This window comes from Bos javanicus, chromosome 21 (genome assembly GCF_032452875.1).
Source record: "Bos javanicus breed banteng chromosome 21, ARS-OSU_banteng_1.0, whole genome shotgun sequence".
In the NCBI taxonomy this organism is placed as follows: domain Eukaryota; kingdom Metazoa; phylum Chordata; class Mammalia; order Artiodactyla; family Bovidae; genus Bos; species Bos javanicus.
In genome coordinates, this window is record NC_083888.1 from 54,270,210 (window position 1) to 54,289,689 (window position 19,480).

The 19,480-nt window shown below is 34.4% G+C and overlaps 1 protein-coding gene and 1 non-coding gene across 7 annotated transcripts in view; both read left to right on the forward strand.

Moving 5' to 3' along the window:
• Positions 1-19,480, forward strand: part of PRPF39 (pre-mRNA processing factor 39) — a 34,999-nt gene that overhangs the window by 11,944 nt on the left and 3,575 nt on the right. Inside the window, exons 1-11 of one of the 6 annotated variants that reach the window (XM_061395026.1) lie at positions 2,932-3,016; positions 3,203-3,271; positions 3,375-3,537; positions 3,666-3,784; positions 6,821-6,988; positions 11,931-12,096; positions 12,545-12,652; positions 14,305-14,469; positions 14,782-14,908; positions 15,269-15,537; positions 16,434-16,618. In XM_061395026.1, coding sequence (XP_061251010.1) covers positions 3,451-3,537; positions 3,666-3,784; positions 6,821-6,988; positions 11,931-12,096; positions 12,545-12,652; positions 14,305-14,469; positions 14,782-14,908; positions 15,269-15,537; positions 16,434-16,618 — 1,394 coding nt within the window. In that variant the 5' untranslated portion in view covers positions 2,932-3,016; positions 3,203-3,271; positions 3,375-3,450. Of the gene's footprint in view, positions 1-1,669; positions 2,017-2,890; positions 3,538-3,665; positions 3,785-6,820; positions 6,989-11,930; positions 12,097-12,544; positions 12,653-14,304; positions 14,470-14,781; positions 14,909-15,268; positions 15,538-16,433; positions 16,619-19,480 lie in introns of those variants that run through there. The other 5 variants (XM_061395022.1, XM_061395025.1, XM_061395024.1 and 2 more) reach the window with 5 other exon arrangements.
• Positions 15,613-15,698, forward strand: LOC133234835 (small nucleolar RNA SNORD127). Its single transcript, XR_009732331.1, has one exon. It is a non-coding gene; the product is annotated as a small nucleolar RNA SNORD127 (small nucleolar RNA).

The following is a 19,480-nucleotide window of genomic DNA, read 5'->3' on the forward strand; positions in this document are numbered from 1 at the left end:
CTATTTCCTTCTCCAGTGCATGAAAGTGAAAAGTGAAAGTGAAGTCGCTCAGTCGTGTCCGACTCTTAGCGACCCCATGGACTGCAGCCTACCAGGCTCCTCCATCCGTGGGATTTTCCAGGCAAGAGTACTGGAGTGGGTTGCCATTGCCTTTTCCGAATCCTTACATGGGGTTAGGTATATTGCCACTCTAAACAAAAACAAGCATCAGCCCAAAATATTAGTTGGGCTAATATTAACACCAACTAATATTTTTAGTATATTTTATTTGGTATATATTCTTACAGATCTGTGTAGCATCTATATAATAATATGTAGTAGATATCACAGGTGCACATATTTCTTTTACTGTTTGATTGTACAGATACGGCATTTATTAAAGCAATGTACTTAATACATTGTCTCTTCACTATAATACAGTGTTCCAGGGAATGCTTTTAATCATATGCTTTTTGTCTGATTATTTATCTAACATAAAATATGCACAAATCCCATTTGGTATATTTTCCATGAATGTCCTCCAGATACATCTTTTTAATTGTTGCCAATTTGATATCTCATTGTTTTAATTCACATCTTTATTAGTAAAGCTACAATCCTTTCATATGTTTATTGGTCACTTGGATTTCTTTCTTTGAATTACTACCTTTAAAGCCTTAATCCTCTTTTAAATTGTACTGTGTTAACTACTTAAGTATTCGAAATGTAGTTTAGGAGTAAATCAATTTTATGGTCTGTTCAGTTTTGAGAATAATCCATAATTTTAAAAAAAGACATGCCCTATAATTTAATGAATCAGTTTCCATTTAAACTGTTAGTGGAAGAGATGAAGTGAATTATGAAAAAATAATAATTCTTTATTATTTTATGGCTTTAACTGTAAGATGACTTAATTTTAAAGATTTTACAAAGTAATTATCCAGGTGGTAAAACTTTCATAAGTACAGGTTTTTGTGCTTTTTTTCGTTGTTCTGTTGGCTGCCTGGCTTATGGGACCTAAGTTCCCCAACCAGGGATCAAACCCAGGGCCCCGGCAGTGAGAGCACCGAGTCCTGAATCACCAGGGGATTCTCTCATAAATATGTTTTTAATAATGTGTATTCAGTTTAAAAGTCACTCTCTAACTTTTTAAAATAATACATGTCTTCTATAATAAAATCTTCTAGAATTAAAAATTTCAACAATATTAACCTTCTCTTTTCTAAAAATCTGCCTTAAGCTATGTTATGCGTTTCCCTCTGGAACATTTATGTCCATTACCACAGTTTGTTTTATTAGTTTTACCTTTAGCCTCCAGGACAGATATTAAAAATATTGCTGTTTGCCAGGATTGGTATCAGGATAGAATTCAGACATTAAATTTTAGATTCTTAGCTAGCTGAGAAGCATTGAATTCAATGCTTCTTTAGGGAGCTAGCACAATATTCAGTTGTTTAATAGATGAAAGAGCTATTTTTGCTCAGTCAACAATAAAATGGCAGAATTTTGGGAAATTTATATGTTATAGAATTTAACTTATAATGTAACAACTACTAAACCTGAGTATCAGACTTACAGGAGAGCTCAAGAATCAAGTTAATATATTCTTTTAATAGCTAACAGGCTTTTAAAAGATGGCTTTGATAATGCCAAATAAACATTTGGAAGTTGTTTCTCTTTGTTTCCACAGATCATTAACTGAAGGTGAAATAAACAGCTATGCAAAACTCTCACATGGATGAGTACAGAAATTCCAGTAATGGCAGCATAGGCAGCAGTTCAGAGGCAGCGGTAGAGCAGTCTGCTGATTTTAGTACGGAGATTATGAATGTTACAGAAATGGAGCAGTCACCCGATGGATCTCCTAATGTGAACACAACTACAGAAGAAAATGAAATAGCAAGTACTGTGGACCTTCCAGTGACAGAAACAGAAGCAAACTTCCCTCCAGAATATGAAAAGTTTTGGAAAACTGTAGAAAGTAATCCTCAGGATTTTACAGGCTGGGTATATTTGCTTCAGTATGTAGAACAGGAGGTTAGTAATTATTTCAATGGGATTAGATTAAACAATATCAGACTAAGCCTTATTGTTTTGTAATTGAAGTTGCCTCTTTTATGATTTTCAGATTAAGTTGAATAAATAATATATATATTTTAGCTTCAGAAAATAGCTTTCGTGGCATTTGTACATTATAGAGAGTATTATAATCAAATTCTAATGTTTGTAAAGACTGGTGTGTGTATGTATATGTGTATAAAATTGCTAAAATAAAAAAAAAATTACCCTGCTGTTTGACAGAACTAGTTCCTTCTGTTTCAGAGCTGTTGAGTGAATAGTTTTTAAGCCTGCCGTTTATTTTATTTGAGATGATACAGGCATACCTCATTTTATTGAGCGTTACTTTATTGAACTTCATAGATACTACATTTTTCACAAATTGAAGGTTTGTGGCAGTCCTGCATTGAGAAGGTCTGTTGGTGCTGTTTTTCCAACAGTGTTTGCTCCCTTCCTGTTTAGTTCACATGTTTGATATTTTTTGCCATATTTCAGACTTTTTATTATTTGTTATAGTCACCTGTGATCAGTGGTATTTCATATTACTGTTTTATAATTGTTTTGGCAATTTGTAGCAATAAAGTATTTTAAAATTAAAGTATATACGGTGCTTTTTTTAGACATAATGCTATTGCGTACTTAGACTGCAATAGAATATAAACAGAATTTTTGTGTGCACTTGGAAACAAAAAAAATTGTATGACCTGCTTTACTGTGATACACATTTTATAGCAGTGGTCTGAAATCAGACCTGCAATTCTTCTGAGGTATGCCTGTATATTAGAAGGAATAATAAATGCTTTTGTGACAGAAATTTTCAAGATGTTTAAACACTTTGTTTTATTTTCATCAGAATCACTTGATGGCTGCCAGGAAAGCATTTGACAAATTTTTCATACACTATCCGTATTGCTATGGTTATTGGAAAAAGTATGCAGACCTTGAAAAGCGACATGACAACATTAAACAATCAGATGAGGTGCGTACATTACTGAATAAAATTATCTCCATTAGGTACTGTAAGCCAAATAATAACAAAGCAAAGACTTTTTTTTTTTGGCTGGCAGTACCTACGATTTATGGTCAAACAATTTTATAGGGTATTTTATTTGCATTTGTCACTCTTGTGGCATTTGTAGCTAATATTTTCTCTCTTTGTTGGCAGGTGCGTTAAACCTCTACAGTTTGTCAAGCTTTGCAGTGCAAGCCTCTGTATTACACTGCAGCTTAACAAGTAGGGCAGGGCTTTTCTCTCACTTACATTTATTTCTCATTTTCCAAACAATATAGTTGGTTTGCTAGTCACATTTGCTACGTCTTATTGCATTTTTGGTCAGACGCTGTCATTGATGCTCTAATGGGTCTGTGCCCTATGGTCTGTAACCCAAAGCCTGCCCACACAGCCCGGTCAGAATGCAGGGACTGCTGCGCTTTGAAGATCAAGACTCTGCACGTGGGGATCAGAACATTGCCATGTTCTATCCAACCTCCACCCAAATGGTAATGGTAGATTATTTAAACAAAATTCCAGTAATTAGTATTTCTAAGGTTCACCGGATAACACAGTGTTGCCTCTCTGTTAAGACATAATTAAATATTTGAAGTACAGTTTGTTGTTTTCTTCTTAGGTGTATCGCCGGGGGCTTCAGGCAATACCTCTGAGTGTTGACCTTTGGATACACTATATAAACTTCTTAAAAGAAACACTGGACCCTGGTGATCCTGAGACAAACAGTACTGTAAGAGGGTATGTGAAACTAAGTATTTAAAGATATAAATAAGTCAGGTATTCTGATATTGATAATAGAACTACTATAGATGCTAAACTGAAAGTATAACTTTTATATGCTTTTTCACTGTAAAAAAGTACCCTAGTAAACTTATGCATGATTATTAAAAAATGTACATAATAAAGTTCCTCCACCATTCCATACGCTGTTTTCTTATGTCTTCAATCCGTCTCCCCTCATGGTAAATGACTTGGTGTTTATTCTTTCAGATATATATAGATATACATGTATCTGTGTGTATATCTATTATACATATTTGTCTTTGTTTTTTTAATTAACAATGTTCTAGACTTTCTCCCTACCATTTTTTAACCTTACAGTATCAAGGTACTGTATTTTATTTAACCAAATCTTTATAGGAAATAGTGCTGTAGTGAATATCTCTTATAAGTCAGTATTTATATAGAGCACTATAGAAATGGAACTTGTATCAAAGGAAATACACAGCTACATTTATCAAATGTTCCTTTATTTATTTATTTTTTTCAAATGTTCCTTTAAAAGTGGTACCAGTTTTAAACTCTCATAGTGTGTGAAGGTAGTCATTTTCCCAGTCATGGCATATTTTTTTTTAAACCTTCTGTAGTGTTTCATTATCTCAATTCACCTATCGCTAGGTTTCTTGATTTACATATCTTGGTTTACCGTCTTTTCTTTTCAGATGCTGTCTATATAAGCCATTTTCACATTGCCTAGTTATATGATTATTTTACTTCTGAATTATCCTTTGAATTATAGGAATTTAAAATGTATTTTTGGTTTTTATTTTTATCAAAATATGTGCATATAGTTTAGACAGTTAATGTTAAACTACTTGTAACAAGAAGTGGTCCTTCCACCTCTCTTCACATATTTTAGCTGTTTCTTCTATTATTTTCCAACATGTTGATAGCAATAGCACTCTACTGCTTTCTGCTTCTCTTTCACTAGCTGTAGACATTATCATTCCGTTACGGTATATGAGAATTTTTAGTTCATTTATACCCTGTCTTCCCATTCCTCATCTTTCCTATATGGATAGGTTTCGTAGCTTTTTGTTTTTCCTATGATTACCCCTTTTCTTACCTCTGCCTCTTTTTCCGTTTGCCTGGCTTTCTTGGAACACTTAAAATTTTCTACCCCTTCCAACAGCTACTTTCAGTAGTCAATACTACTCACTTTCCACAATTACAATTACTATCTATGTAAGTTATTTTTTTGAAAGTAAAAAAAATACATGTATCGTGTTATTCTACTTAATCTGAAAATTAGAGAATTATGTTGTGAGATCTGTAAATTCTACCCTGACCCCTTGGAGATACCGTCCTGGGACCCCCTCTTCTGTAATCTGCACTGGTGGTCCTATTCTGATTCTTTTGTATAGCAGCTGTTTACAGGTTTCCTTATTATCATCATCCTAGGAGATGTCTTTACCTTCTAAGTTCTGTTTATTAGTTTATTAATTAGATTCTATTCTTTCTTGGTTCTTGCATACCTTTAGAGGAGTGAATTCCATAGCTTCCTGATAAAGGATGCTTGGAATGAAAAAAAATTTTTTGAACCTATATATCTGAAACACCCAATTGATGAATCCCATGGGGTATAGAATTTTGAGTTGAAAGTAATACTTCCTTAGGGCCTTAAAGCATTTTTCCATTGGGTATTTTTATCGTGTAGAGGTGTTTGATTTTTTTCTTAACGTGGTTCAATTTTCATTGTTTTATTAGTTTCTGAGTTTTGTGCCTGTCTTGACAAGGGTATTTAAATCTTGGGTTTTCTACTAATTCTTTTTGTAGACTTTTTTTTTTTCTGTCCCTCATTTATCTGATACTTAGTTTGTACCTTTTGTGAGACAGATTAACCTTCGTTTGTGTCTTCTGTGAATCAGAGATTAACGTTTTTTTTTCCTCCCATTTGTTGAACAGTCTGTCTTGTCTTCATTGGCTAATTTTTTTGTGTATGGATTTAAAATACCAATAACTTTTTTATCATATTCTAAATTCTCAAAAATACATGGGTTTATTTTCTTGAGAACTGTTTTATTAATCCATTTTGATGATACTGAGCCAGTGTCATGCCTTTAATTTCTATAGCTTCCTTGTTTCCTTTGAGACCTTTCAGGAAAATGCCTGCTTCTTTATCCTTTTAGAAAAATATTTTGTATTTTTATGTGTTAGATGAATGTTAGAATTTGTTTTCTCTGTTCCACCTAATTCTTAGTGCTTTGGGATTCTGTTTAGTTTTAGATTAATTTAGGTAGTATAGTTCTATACTGTTAAAAATCCCTCTTGATTATAATATTTATTTTGAAAATATGTATCTAAAATTTTATCCCTTTGAGGTATCAAATCCTGTAATTAAAATTGCTTACAGAAATCTCTTGAAATGAGCGTAAATATTTTAAAATAAATGACTTTTTAGTAAACATTAATTGTGCAATTTTAGAATCAGGAGAGAATTTTGAGTTTTAAAGTATATGTATATTTCTCATTACCCAAAGAGGCAGCTGGACCCCCTCATTGGAGAGTTGTTTTGTCAGACAACTGTTTCTTAAGATAAATGTTGTCACTTTGTCTTTTGCCCTAGAGGAATCTATTCAACAGACATTTTAGTTTAACGAGTATTTTAGTGTCTGCTCTGTCACTCTTATATGTTTGTAGTGTAATTTGCATTGCACATTTATGGTATATAAAATAATATACAGCTACATAAAAGTACATTTATCTATTCCCTTTATATTTTCCCTTTTTTTAAGCAGCTGTCATATGCACTTGTCTATTATTCCTTCTTTTAATCTATACTTGTAAAGTTGCATGTAATTTTGAATTTAACATCTCCTAAAATTTAGAAATATTTTGTTTTTAAAAATGAGGTATAATTGACATATAAATCATATTAATTTCAAATGTATGACTTACTGATTTGATGTTTGTATATATTGCAAAATGCAGAAATAATATATTTAAAGTGATTTTATCTTGGAAAGATAACATAGAGGTAATTTAAATTTTCAGAACGTTTGAGCATGCTGTTCTAGCTGCGGGAACAGATTTCCGTTCGGACAGACTGTGGGAAATGTATATAAACTGGGAAAATGAACAGGGAAACCTGAGAGAAGTTACAGCTATATATGATCGTATTCTTGGTATTCCGACACAGCTATATAGTCATCATTTTCAGAGGTGAGTGGAAAAATCAGATCATTAAAATTTTTTTGTGATAACTCAGGTAATTAATTTCTTATATTAAGGATAATTATTCTCTTGAAATGTATGATTCTATTAGATGCAAACAAATTTATTTTGCTCAATAATCAATTTATATATACTTTAAAATTTTGACATTTTTGATATAGTTTATGAACTTCACTGGTTTTAGATATAAGGTTCCCTTGATCTGTTTTATAGATGAGGAAACAGCAGGACTTCTCTTTTAGGATATTTCAGAGTAGTGAAAATAATCCAAGCTTTATTATTCTTATGGTTAACTCAGTATATAGCACATAGTAGAAGCTTATTTGAAATGTAATAAATTACTCAAGGTACATTCTTGTGATTCATACAGCATCTTACGTCCAAAACAGTGAAGAACGTATTTTTTGTAGTTAAATCCTGTTTATATTCAAACAATCAAAAATTATTTCAGTTTAATTTTCTACTACAATAATCTGTTATGATTGGTATCATTGCATTTTAATGAGTGCTGTATGAAACAACTCTTCTTTGTACTGTGATTTGCATGTTCTGTTTCTGATGTATTCAAGTATCATACTGATACAGACTCAGTCTTTCTGAACAAGAAAGTATGAGGACTGTGTTGATAAATGTTTGCTCTTCTTACCTGCCATATTATCTATATTTTTGTCATAATTCTTATAACTGGGATTGTGGTAGAACCTGTAAACTTAGGTACTTTTTAAGTGATTTTCTGAAATTTTCTTTACTAAAAAGTAGAAAACTTCATGAAGCATTTGTAGATAACTATGGATCAATTTGCTAAATCTCTGCAGACCCACGTTAGAAACAGGAAACGTGGGTCTGAATGTGCCATTTCTCTCTTTTATTTATTTTTTTTTTTCATGAAATTTAGAGGAGGTGTGCAGGTTTCTAGGGTATAAATGACCTAGGGAGATACTTGCTAAAAGAGATTAACACAAGGATTGGCATCTGGAAATTCTTGGTCAAATTTTAAAAGTTAAATATTTTTAATTTTTTCTAAACCTTTAAAAAAAGATTTTAAAAGTCTTCTGGATCAAAGCACATTCCTTTCATAAATCAATCTAAAGTATAGGTAAAATCTATGATTATAATTTTATTGTTGGTGAATGAGAAAAAATAAGACTAAGAAGCAGTTATACAGACAGTATTCTGAGTGCCTTATAACTTCTAATCCTCACAATAAACCATGGAGGTATCATACTGTTATTTTCCACATTTTATGAAAGTAGAGGTAAAGAAAGATTAAAATATTTGCATAAGATCACAGAGTTGGTAAGTGCTTGGAAGTTGATTGGAACCTGGACATTGTGGCCCCAAAGTTCTTGGTGTAGTTTTCTAAATCTTTTTTTTTTTTTGAATAGTTCACTGGGTTTTTAAAATGCATATGTACTTATAATAGAGATACAGTGGGTTGCGTTTTACATACTACTTTTTAATCTAGTCTTTTTCATTTCATGGAGAACCACTTTCCTTAGGAGTATACCAGACTGATAAATAATATTTGTATCAGTAAATCTTATAGTTTATATAAATAAACTAATTCCCTTGACTGCTTTAAGAACTGCTGAAATGGTTTCTTCTGTCAAATATACTTCCCCTGTTTATTTAGCACTTGCTGTGTACCAGATCATATACATTTAATTTGAAGGAATAAAGGCCTGTAGAAGATATGTGTGCATGACTTGGCCCTTAAGTTACTCATAAGTGTAGAAGAGGACGCATGTTCTAAAAGAAGTATTCTGAGTGCTGTAATACAAATACTTCTATTGTGTAGGCTTGTATATTGGATATACACTGAACATTATCTCTAAGAAAACATCTAATTTAAAATCGCCCTAGCATGAATACTTTTGTGGTATGATCTTAACTCCTCAGGCTCAGTCCCTGGTAGTTCGTAAGCTCTAGACAAACGTAAGTAAGTACTGATAATTTCCCAATGGGCAGTGTTGATTTATACTTTTATGATTGTAATGCCTTTTCCGCTTTTCATTTATCTGGTGAGCTCATTCCTCAGGACCCATATAGCTTAATGTTTTCTCTATGACACTTTTTCCAGTTCACCTAAACAGAACTGTCTTATAATTTGTACCAGCACTCTGCCTACATTTATTTCATTTTTCTTAGCACTAATAACGCTCCTTTGAATTTATGTCTCCTGTATCCTTTACATGTCTGTCATTTTCGGAGGCTTTTTAATTCTTTTTATCATTGGATAACCCCCTAATGCTGGAAAGGATTGAGGGCAGGAGGAGAAGGGGGAGGCAGAGGATGAGATGGTTGGGATGGCATCACTGACTCGGACATGAGTGTGAGCAAACGCCAAGAGATAGTGAAGGATAGGGAAGCCTGGCGTGCTGCAGTGCGTGGGGTCACAAAGAGTCAGACACAACTTAGTGACTGAAAAATACTCATCCTTAATACATAGGAAAACAGTTCCATATGTATTAGGCACTCAGCCATTCTATTAATAGAGTTAATAAATTAGCTTTATAGTAGAAAAAGCTAATGAAAAAGTATTATGCATATGTTATCACCATGTGAAAGAAGTTTCTAACATGGCAACTGTTTTAAAGTTTATTTTCAGTTTTACCTTATTTCAAGTTTATCTATATCTTGACAATTTTTAATGTTAATGTATGAGAATTAAATGTTTATTTTCGTACTACACATTTGAGAAGTTACTTCCTCATTTAAAATTTTTTTTAAATAAGGCAATTATATTTTTTTCCTCCTGGTGATAAAATATATCAAGTTAAGTCTCTATTTGTTGATTTCCAATGTTATTTACATATGTTTGTAAAAGTTTTTTTTTTTTTTTTTTTTTGCCGTACCTCATGGCATGTGGCATCTTAGTTCTCTGACCAGGGATCATACCTATGGCCCCTGCATTAGAAGTGCAGAGTCTTAACCCATGGATTGCCAGGGTGGTCCCTATGGAAGTTTTAAAATCGTGAAAATCCAGGTGTCAGTAGCCTAAATTAGTTTTAAAAAACTTAGGGGAAATCCATAAGTTATAATACATGTGCAACCATCTCTGAGAATTAAGTTGAAGATGCAGGCCTGGGTCAGAGGCTAGGTAAGAATATGAAAGACTTCATGGAGACTGGATTTTAGTCTGAATGCAGGGTAATAAACATTGAAGTGATTTTGGGGATGAGGATGGGATATGATCCTGTTTAATATTTTTTCTTATTTATTTTTTAACATTTTTGATAGCAGTATTGAGGTGGGAGTAGGAGGAAATGAGATCAGGACACAGGTTTATGTTTATTTTGGTAAATAATGAGGGCATGGAGCCATATTCAGAAGGTAGACTAAATTGGACCTGGTATCCAGTGGAATGTAAGAAATAAGGTAGGTGGAAGAGATTGGGAAACTTAGGGGTTGACGATATCAAGATTAGAAATGCCTGAGGGTGTTGATTTGTGGATTAAAGTGACACACTTGAAGACATGTTGTATATAAGGTTCCAATTTAAGATGGTGTAGATATTTTAGCTCCTCAGCTTTGTGTTTTTGATTAAAATTTGTGTGTGTGTGTATATATAAACTAGTATGTGTAGATAAATGAAATTACATGTTTTTCAAAACAGTCTTTGCTTAAAATCTGTATTTCTTTATGCAGTGTTGGCAAGTGAATCTGAAATTTAGGGGAAAGGTTTGGGCTTTCCTGCTGGGTCAAATGGTAAAGAATCTGCCTGCAATGTAGGAGGCCCAGGTTTGATCCCTGAGTTGGGAAAATCCCCTGGAGAAGGGAATGGCTTCCCACTCCAGTATTCTTGCCTGGAGAATTCCATGGACAGAAGAGCCTGATGGGCTATAGTCACAAAAAGTCAGACACACAAAGATCCCAACTGAGCGAATAACATTTTTTTCACTTTAGGCTTAAGCTGGAGAAGGCAATGGCACCCCACTCCAGTACTCTTGCCTGGAAAATCCCATGGACGGAGGAGCCTGGTAGGTAGGCTGCAGTCCACGGTGTTGCTAAGAATCGGACACGACTGAGCGACTTCACTTTCACTTTTCACTTTCATGCATTGGAGAAGGAAATGGCAACCCACTCCAGTGTTCTTGCCTGGAGAATCCCAGGGACGGGGGAGTCTGTTGGGCTGCCATCTATGGGGTTGCACAGAGTCGGACATGACTGAAGCGACTTAGCAGCAGCAGCAGGAGCAGCAGAGTTGTATAAGTCATCATAATATGCTTATTATTTCAAGCTATATTAATAAGATTGGCCAGAAAGTATATAAAAACATTTGACAACTAAATGCAGAGCAGAATCCTTGGGCATACTAGTATTTAGGGGCAGGCTGTAGTGGGGACCCCTCAAAGGAGATCAAGGAGCAGTCAGAGACTTGGAGGAAAACCAGGAAGGTAATAACTCAGAGCCAACAAGTATCCATTTAATTTTTCTTACATAGGGTACTTGATGACTTTAATTAGGGCAGTTTCGTTGGAGTATTTGACATAGACGAATGAATTCAGGAGTAATTGGGAGGTAAGTTCCAAAGAAACTGCAAAATTTGTTGAACATTTATAAGTAATCATTTATTATTTAGATACGGATTGCTATATTTAAATTTACAGATGAGAAAACTAACATTAGAAAAGGGATAAACTTCCTTTAAGTCAAATAATTAGTAATGGACAAAAGTAGGATTTCAGTGTATGACTTGGCTTCATCATTCTGTTGCAAAGGCAGGAAGGAAATGAAGATGTCTGTAGATTGTTTTATCAGGTGGTAGGTTATTACTATAGAAAAGGAGGAAAAAAGGTGTGGGGTTGTTTGGTGGTGTTTTGTTTAAGTCAGAGTTCCTTTGAAAGAATAATGTGTAAGTAGAAATGTAATGTTGGATCTAAAGTTATGCTTCATATATAGAGCTTGTATTTTTATTGTCTTTCATTAGATTTAAAGACCATGTTCAGAATAATTTGCCTAGAGATCTTCTAACTGGTGAACAATTTATTCAGCTGAGAAGGGAATTAGCTTCTGTAAATGGGCATAGTGGTGATGATGGTCCTCCTGGTGATGATCTGCCATCAGGAATAGAAGACATAACTGATCCAGCAAAGGTAACCAGACTTACTAAAAAAAAAAAATTTCCATGTGTGAGAAACTATAGAGTTTATGTCCCTTGACTGCATGTGTGGTATGATTTGTAGCTCTTATAAAATTAATTTCTAATTAAGGCAGGTAGGAATTCTTTAGCTAGTATAGTTTAAATATAGATTTAAAGCAGATGATCTGTTTTACTAAGAGACACCTGAAACTAAATTAGTGTAAAAGGATAATTTCTCCTATGTTGTGATGTACTAGACTTGTTTTTTTTTAAGGCATATAAGAAAGTGGTTTATTATGAAAATCTGTTACTAATTTCAGTATCGTTAATTGTACTTTGTACATAATTGATAACAGAAACCCATCACTAGGATTAAAGTGTGGATAGTACTTAAATGTAAACAGTGATATTTTAAAATTTTAGTATATAACTTACATGTTTACATTTTTTTTCTTCCCAAGCTTATTACAGAAATAGAAAATATGAGACACAGAATCATTGAAATTCATCAAGAAATGTTTAATTACAATGAGCATGAAGTCAGTAAAAGGTGGACATTTGAAGAAGGTGTAAGTGTTTTGCTTTTTTGTTGTCATTAATAGGCTTCAAAATACAGATAGGAATAATGTATTTTTCTTTTAGTTTTGGGTGATGTCTCTGCTTTTTATTTTTGCTTGTTTAAGTAATGTTTGTTGCATTTATGGCTGCCATTATCAATTTTCCATTATCAACTTTAGAAATATTGAATTCAGATTTTATTTGAATTTCAAGTTACCTGTTTAATCTGAACCATTTTATTACAGTTCGGTTTCTAAAATCAACTTCATTGAGTCATTTTATGTAATATAACAAAATGTACCTATTTTAAGTAGAGTAAAATGAAGGCTTTTATTTCTTTATGCATTTTATTGAGATGTAATTCACATGCCATATACTTAAAGTGTACGCTTTAGTAGTTGTTAATATATTCACAGATATGTATGTACAGTTAATTTTAGAACATTTAATGAATGTTAATTTAGGACATTTTCATCATTCTTGAAAAACTCTTTAGCTTTTACCCCTCACCTGCTTATTCCTCCATACTACCAACTACCACTAACCTACTTCAATTCTTATAGATTTCCCTGTCCTGGCCTTTTATATGAATGGAATCATGTAGTATGTGTTGTTTTTTTTGAGATTGGCTAGTAAAATGACATTTGACAAGCATTGTGATTATCACAACAGTCAGCATATAGGACTATCCTGTCACCTCAAAAGGTCCCCATTTCAAGTCAGTAACCACCTGACTCTTAGCCCCAGGCAACTGCTTATTTACCTTACTTTTTTTTTTTTCTTTTAATATTCACTGTTGTTTTTTTTTTTTAGATTCCACATATAGGTGATAGGACATAATATTTGTCTTTATCATTCTGACTTCCTTCACTAAGTATGTTAGTCTAGTTGCATCTGTGTTGCAGAAAATGGCATTATTTCATTCTTTTTTATGGCTGAGTAGTATTCCATTTGGAGAAGGCAGTGGCACCCCACTCCAGTACTCTTGCCTGGAAAATCCCATGGACAGAGGAGCCTGGTGGGCTGCAGTCCATGGGGTCGAGAAGAGTCGGATATGACTGAGCGACTTCACTTTCACTTTTCACTTTCATGCATTGGAGAAAGAAATGGCAACCCACTCCAGTGTTCTTGCCTGGAGAATCCCAGGGACGGGGAGCCTGGTGGGCTCCTGTCTATGGAGTCCCAGAGTCGGACACGACTGAATCGACTTAGCAGCAGCAGCAGTATTCCATTGGGGGTGGGTGTAGTATTCCATTGGGGAGGCGGATGTGGGGGTGTGTGTGTGGGGAGGGGGTGCTGTGTGTGTGTGTATACCACATCACCTTTATCCATTCATCTGTGATGGACACTGATCTGCTTTCCATTACTGTTGTATAATTGTTCGGTTCAAAAATACTCAGCAAAGAATAAAATTTTCTGAACATAAAATTGTGTAGTTCTGTTAAAATGACTGAATAATTGGAAAATAATTTTGTTCTTTCAATTTATAAAACCTAAGTAATTAAAGAGATTTTAACTTTAAAAATCTTTTTCATCATGAGATATGGTGATTAAAATTTTCTGGTTCATTATTATATTTATAATTTAAACAATTTGCATTACTATAGTAATGCATGTTTTGGTGGTGGTTTACTTTCATTGTTATGCCATGCTTTTATTACAGATTAAAAGACCATATTTTCATGTGAAACCGTTGGAAAAGGCACAACTGAAAAACTGGAAAGAATACTTAGAATTTGAAATTGAAAACGGGACTCATGAACGAGTTGTAGTTCTCTTTGAAAGATGTGTCATATCATGTGCCCTCTATGAGGAGTTTTGGATTAAGGTAAGTAAATTATATGGTCTGAAACTTGAATATATTATAAACATTGATCTAGTGACTAACCTTTTTTGTACTTCTGTTGAATGTTGTTCATATAACTATATCTGTTGCATTAGGAGATGGTCTGCTTGCAACCAGATTTGACTGCTGCATATGCCAACCTCGTTGCCTCTCCGTCCTTCCTTACAGAAACTAGTCTAGTGGTTCAATAAAGGTGCTGAATGGGTTTAAAAATAGAATTTTATCGTTCTGTCACATATTTAATGGCTTGTTCAACTGTAAATTATTCAGTATTTCCTCTGTTTCTGTATGTAGTATGCCAAGTACATGGAAAATCATAGCATTGAAGGAGTGAGGCATGTCTTCAGCAGAGCTTGCACTATTCATCTCCCAAAGAAACCCATGGTGCATATGCTTTGGGCAGCTTTTGAGGAACAGCAGGGTAAGAATGAGGAAACTCAGTTGATATGTTGGGATTTAAGTTACTTTGGGATAAAGATATAAGAATTGAGTCTTGGGAACTGGTGTAAAGCAAAGGTCAGGTAAACTTTTTTCTATAAAGGGCCAGATGGTAAATGTTTTGGCTTTGCAGGCCATATGGTCTCTTTCCTAACAACTCTGCCATGGTAGCCTCAAAATAGCCTTAGAAAATATGTAGACAAATGAGCATGGCTATTTTCCATTAAAAAAAAAATGATCAGATGGCTGGATTTAGCCTGTGGGCTGTTATTTGCCAATACTTGGCATAAAGGATATTTCGTAAGTTGAATCAAAAGCATAAACATTTAATTACTATTTCTAGGTAATATTAATGAAGCCAGGAATATCTTGAGAACATTTGAAGAATGTGTTCTAGGATTGGCAATGGTTCGTTTGAGAAGAGTAAGTTTAGAACGACGTCATGGAAATATGGAAGAAGCTGAACGTTTGCTTCAGGAAGCCATTAAGAATGCCAAGTCAAATAATGAATCATCATTTTATGCTATCAAACTAGCCCGACATCTTTTCAAAATACAAAAAAACCTTCCAAAATCAAGAAAGGTGCTTTTGGAGGCTATTGAAAGAGACAAAGTATGTATTTGTGTTTTTATAGAGTATCTTCCATTAAAAAAAAAAAAATGGGTCTTTCTTGGTTGTTTTTCATTTTGGCAACTATGATGAAAGATTTGGTCTGTATGTAATATATTTTATTACTAAGTGAAGACAACAGTCCCTCTAAACTGATGTTGCCATTCTTTCAGACAATTTCCACATTATTATGCATTAAAACGTTGAGAAAATTAACATTATGGGATTAAAAGTATGGCTAGTATTGTGACATTTTCCATTTTCTCCACATTCAGAAATGTTATGGAAAATTTACCAGTTACTAAGTAGATGAGAGGGCTTGGGAGAAACTATAAACAAAGGCATGGCAGTTGCCTATGTTGTAGCACATGGAGCAGTGAGATGATTCTCCTCTTCTGTAAAATATATAAAGTATTTCCTTTTATATATCAGTTAATGCCAAAAGACAGTGCCTGGGAAATTTCTCACTTTTTAGATTTTCAGCAAATACCGTGTCTGTTTAGGACCCAGGTTTATAACAGGTTTGCTTCCAGCTGCAGTTGAGGATGATTATCTGTGGTTGTGAAGATTTAGGTTACTAGGGCATGTAGAGATCATTTTTCAGTGTTTTACTTCATATTTGTTGTGGTAGGTCAAGCACACTAAACAGGATACACGATTTTAATTTATTGGCATTTAACAATGTGCAGAGTTTAGAAGATTCTATCTACCAATGTGTGTGTTAGTCTTTTTTTACCTGTTTATATGTATGTTGAAAATATTTAACATGAGTTACATGTAATAAATTTTCAATATTGAATTTTTCAAGTTCAGACATGAAAATTAAGGCATTTTAAATACTATGGTCTAATCAGAATATCTTAGAAATATATGATTAATTGGTACTGCTTTTTACACAGGAGAACACAAAGTTATACCTCAATTTACTTGAAATGGAATATAGTGGTGACCTCAAACAAAATGAAGACAATATCCTAAATTGTTTTGACAAAGCTATACATGGTTCATTACCTATTAAAATGAGAATTACATTTTCTCAGAGAAAAGTGGAATTTCTTGAAGATTTTGGTTCAGATGTTAATAAGTAAGATTTTAATTATATATTATCTATTTGAACAGTAAAAGAACATTGATTATTTTGGATGGGACTTTGATGATGAGTACAAAGTAGTATATTGTTAAATTTTAAATGTTTCCTAGGTTCTTTTTTTCCTTAGGTATATTTGGGGGTAGATTCAATTTTGCAAACATTTATGTGCTTAATAAGAGGACGTATGGTTTGTCTTTCCTTCAGAACTATTTTCAGAATCTTAGCGTGGTGATTTTAAACAGTGAGCAGACGAGAGAAGGCAGGAAGCAGGAATTCTGTGAGAAAGGAAGTGAGTGAAGGAGTGAACCCTGAAACACAGAAACATTTAATATATAGGTCACCAAGGCTGTATGTGGTTAATCTGGAATAGGAGTGCAATCTCAGATTGGAGAAGAGTGAGTGTGGTGCCAAGATCATGCCTAATGACCTAATCTTCATGCATTGTAAAAAGCTAAAAGATGAGGGTGGTAAGAGTTCCCCCTAGGGAAAAGTACAAGTTTAAGATTTAAATTTGCAAAATAGAGAGTAGAAATACTGATGAGAACATTGCTGCCATTCCTTTCTTACCTAATTCTAGTATAAAAATAACCTAATAGAAATACCCTGATTCTTGTTAGGCAAGTGTGTAAACATTTTTGATGGCTGAGTAAGATTTTAATTAAACTAGAAAAATTTAACATGAGTTACCTTTTAATACAGTTGTATATATGTGCTTGGCATATTAAATGTTTTATAATTACCTAATGCGAAACATGTTAACAGTCTACAATGAGGGGAAGAGGTACTGTTCTCTTTATAGACAAAGAGGCTAAAGAAAAATTAGGCAGTTTTTCCAAGGTCACTTAGCTATTACTTTGTGCAGCAGGGATTAGAACCTACTTCAGGGCCTATGTTCTTAACCACCTTATGTGGTAGTTAAGAAGATACCTATATGTGTCCTTTTTGTTTTGCACTGAAGAAAGTATATGAAAGAAATGGCATATGTAATTCCATTTTTTAATCTAGGTGGATGGTATGGTGATACATGTATGTATGTGAGGTAGTGTATAACTATTATGAAGACTGTGATCTCTTTGAAACAGAGGCTATTTGGCAACTTTCACAGAAGAGGTGGGATTTCATTTAGTTGTTACTGGATTCTGATAAGCTTTGTTCAGTCACTCAGTAGTGTCTGACTCTTTGCGACCCCATGGACTACAGCACACCAGGCCTCCCTGTCCACCATCTCCTGCAGTTTGCACAAACTCATGTCCATTGAATCAATGATGCCATCCAACCATCTCGTCCTCTGTCATCCCCTTCTCCTCCTGCCTTCTATCTTTCCCAGCATCAGAGTCTTTTCCAATGAGTCAGCTCTTCACATCAGGTGGCCAAAGCACTGAAGCTTCAGCATCAGTCCTTCCAGTGAATATTCAGGACTGATTCCCTTTAGGATGGACTGGTTTGACCCCCTTGCAGTCCAGGGGACTCTCAAGAGTCTTCTCCAACACCATAGTTCGAAAGCATCAATTCTTCAGTGCTTAGCTGACAAACTAAGGAGAGGCTATAAGTGGTGAAAGCAAATGAAAGTTCATGTAAAATACATCTTTTACATTGGATTGGAGGGTCTCATGAAGCAGTGAAAACTTGATGCTAAATGTGCTGTCTTAAAAGCTAGACTGAGTTCAGAGCACATGTGGTACATGGTTGACAGTAGGAAGCTGTTAAGAGTTTTGACTGAGATGAAATGACATATTTAAATTTGGCAGTAATATACAGACAAATCTGAGATGCCAGTTAGGCCCTTGCGAATAGAGTTGTGGAGGGTCTGAGTATCAGGTCTGTTGTATTTGAAATTTAAAAAAGGGAAATGTTACGGAAAATGAGCTGCTTAGATATTTAGATATCACTGTAATGAATTAATAAGAATTAATGTTCAAATCAGACAAATATAGGCTTAAATCCTAGCTCTTAATGTTTTGTATTCCTCAGTATCCAGATTCTCTCAAATGAATATTGAGTGTCTTGTTGCCAACCCACAAGTTGTTAAACATCTTAAGGAAATTGTGTGTGTGTGTTACTCGCTCAGATCAGTTCAGTCGCTCAGTGGTGTCCGACTCTTTGCAACCCCATGTACTACGGCACACCAGGCCTCCCTGTCTATCACCAACTCCCAGAGTTTACTCAAAACTCACGTCCATTGAGTCGGTGATGCCATCCAACCATCTCATCCTCTGTCGTCCCCTTCTACTGCCTTCAATCTTTCCCAGCATCAGGATCTTTTCAAATGAGTCAGTTCTTCGCATCAGGTGGCCAAAGGATTGGGGTTTCAGCTTCAGCATCAGTCCTTCCAGTGAATATTCAGGACTGATTTCCTTTAGGATGGACTGGTTGGATCTCCTTGCAGTCCAAGGGACTCAAGAATCTTCTCCAATACCACAGTTCAAAAGCGTCAATTCTTCGGCACTCAGCTTTCTTTATGGTCCAGCTCTCAAATCCATACATACCTACTGGAAAAACCGTAACTTTGACTAGACGAACCTTTGTTGGCAAAGTAATGAATGTCTCTGCTCTTTAATATGCTGTCTAGGTTGGTCATAACTTTTCTTCCAAGGAGCAAGCATCTTTTAATTTCATGACTGCAGTCACCATCTGAAGTGATTTTGGAGCCCAAGAAAATAAAATCTCTGTTTCTACTGTTTCCCCATCTATTTGCCATGAAGTGATGGGACTAGATGCCATGATTTTAGTTTTCTGAATGTTGAGTTTTAAGCCAACTTTTTCACTGTGTTCTTTCACTTTCATCAAGAGGCTTTCTACTTCTTCTCTTTCTGCCATAAGTGTTGTATCATTTGCATATCTGAGGTTATTGGTATT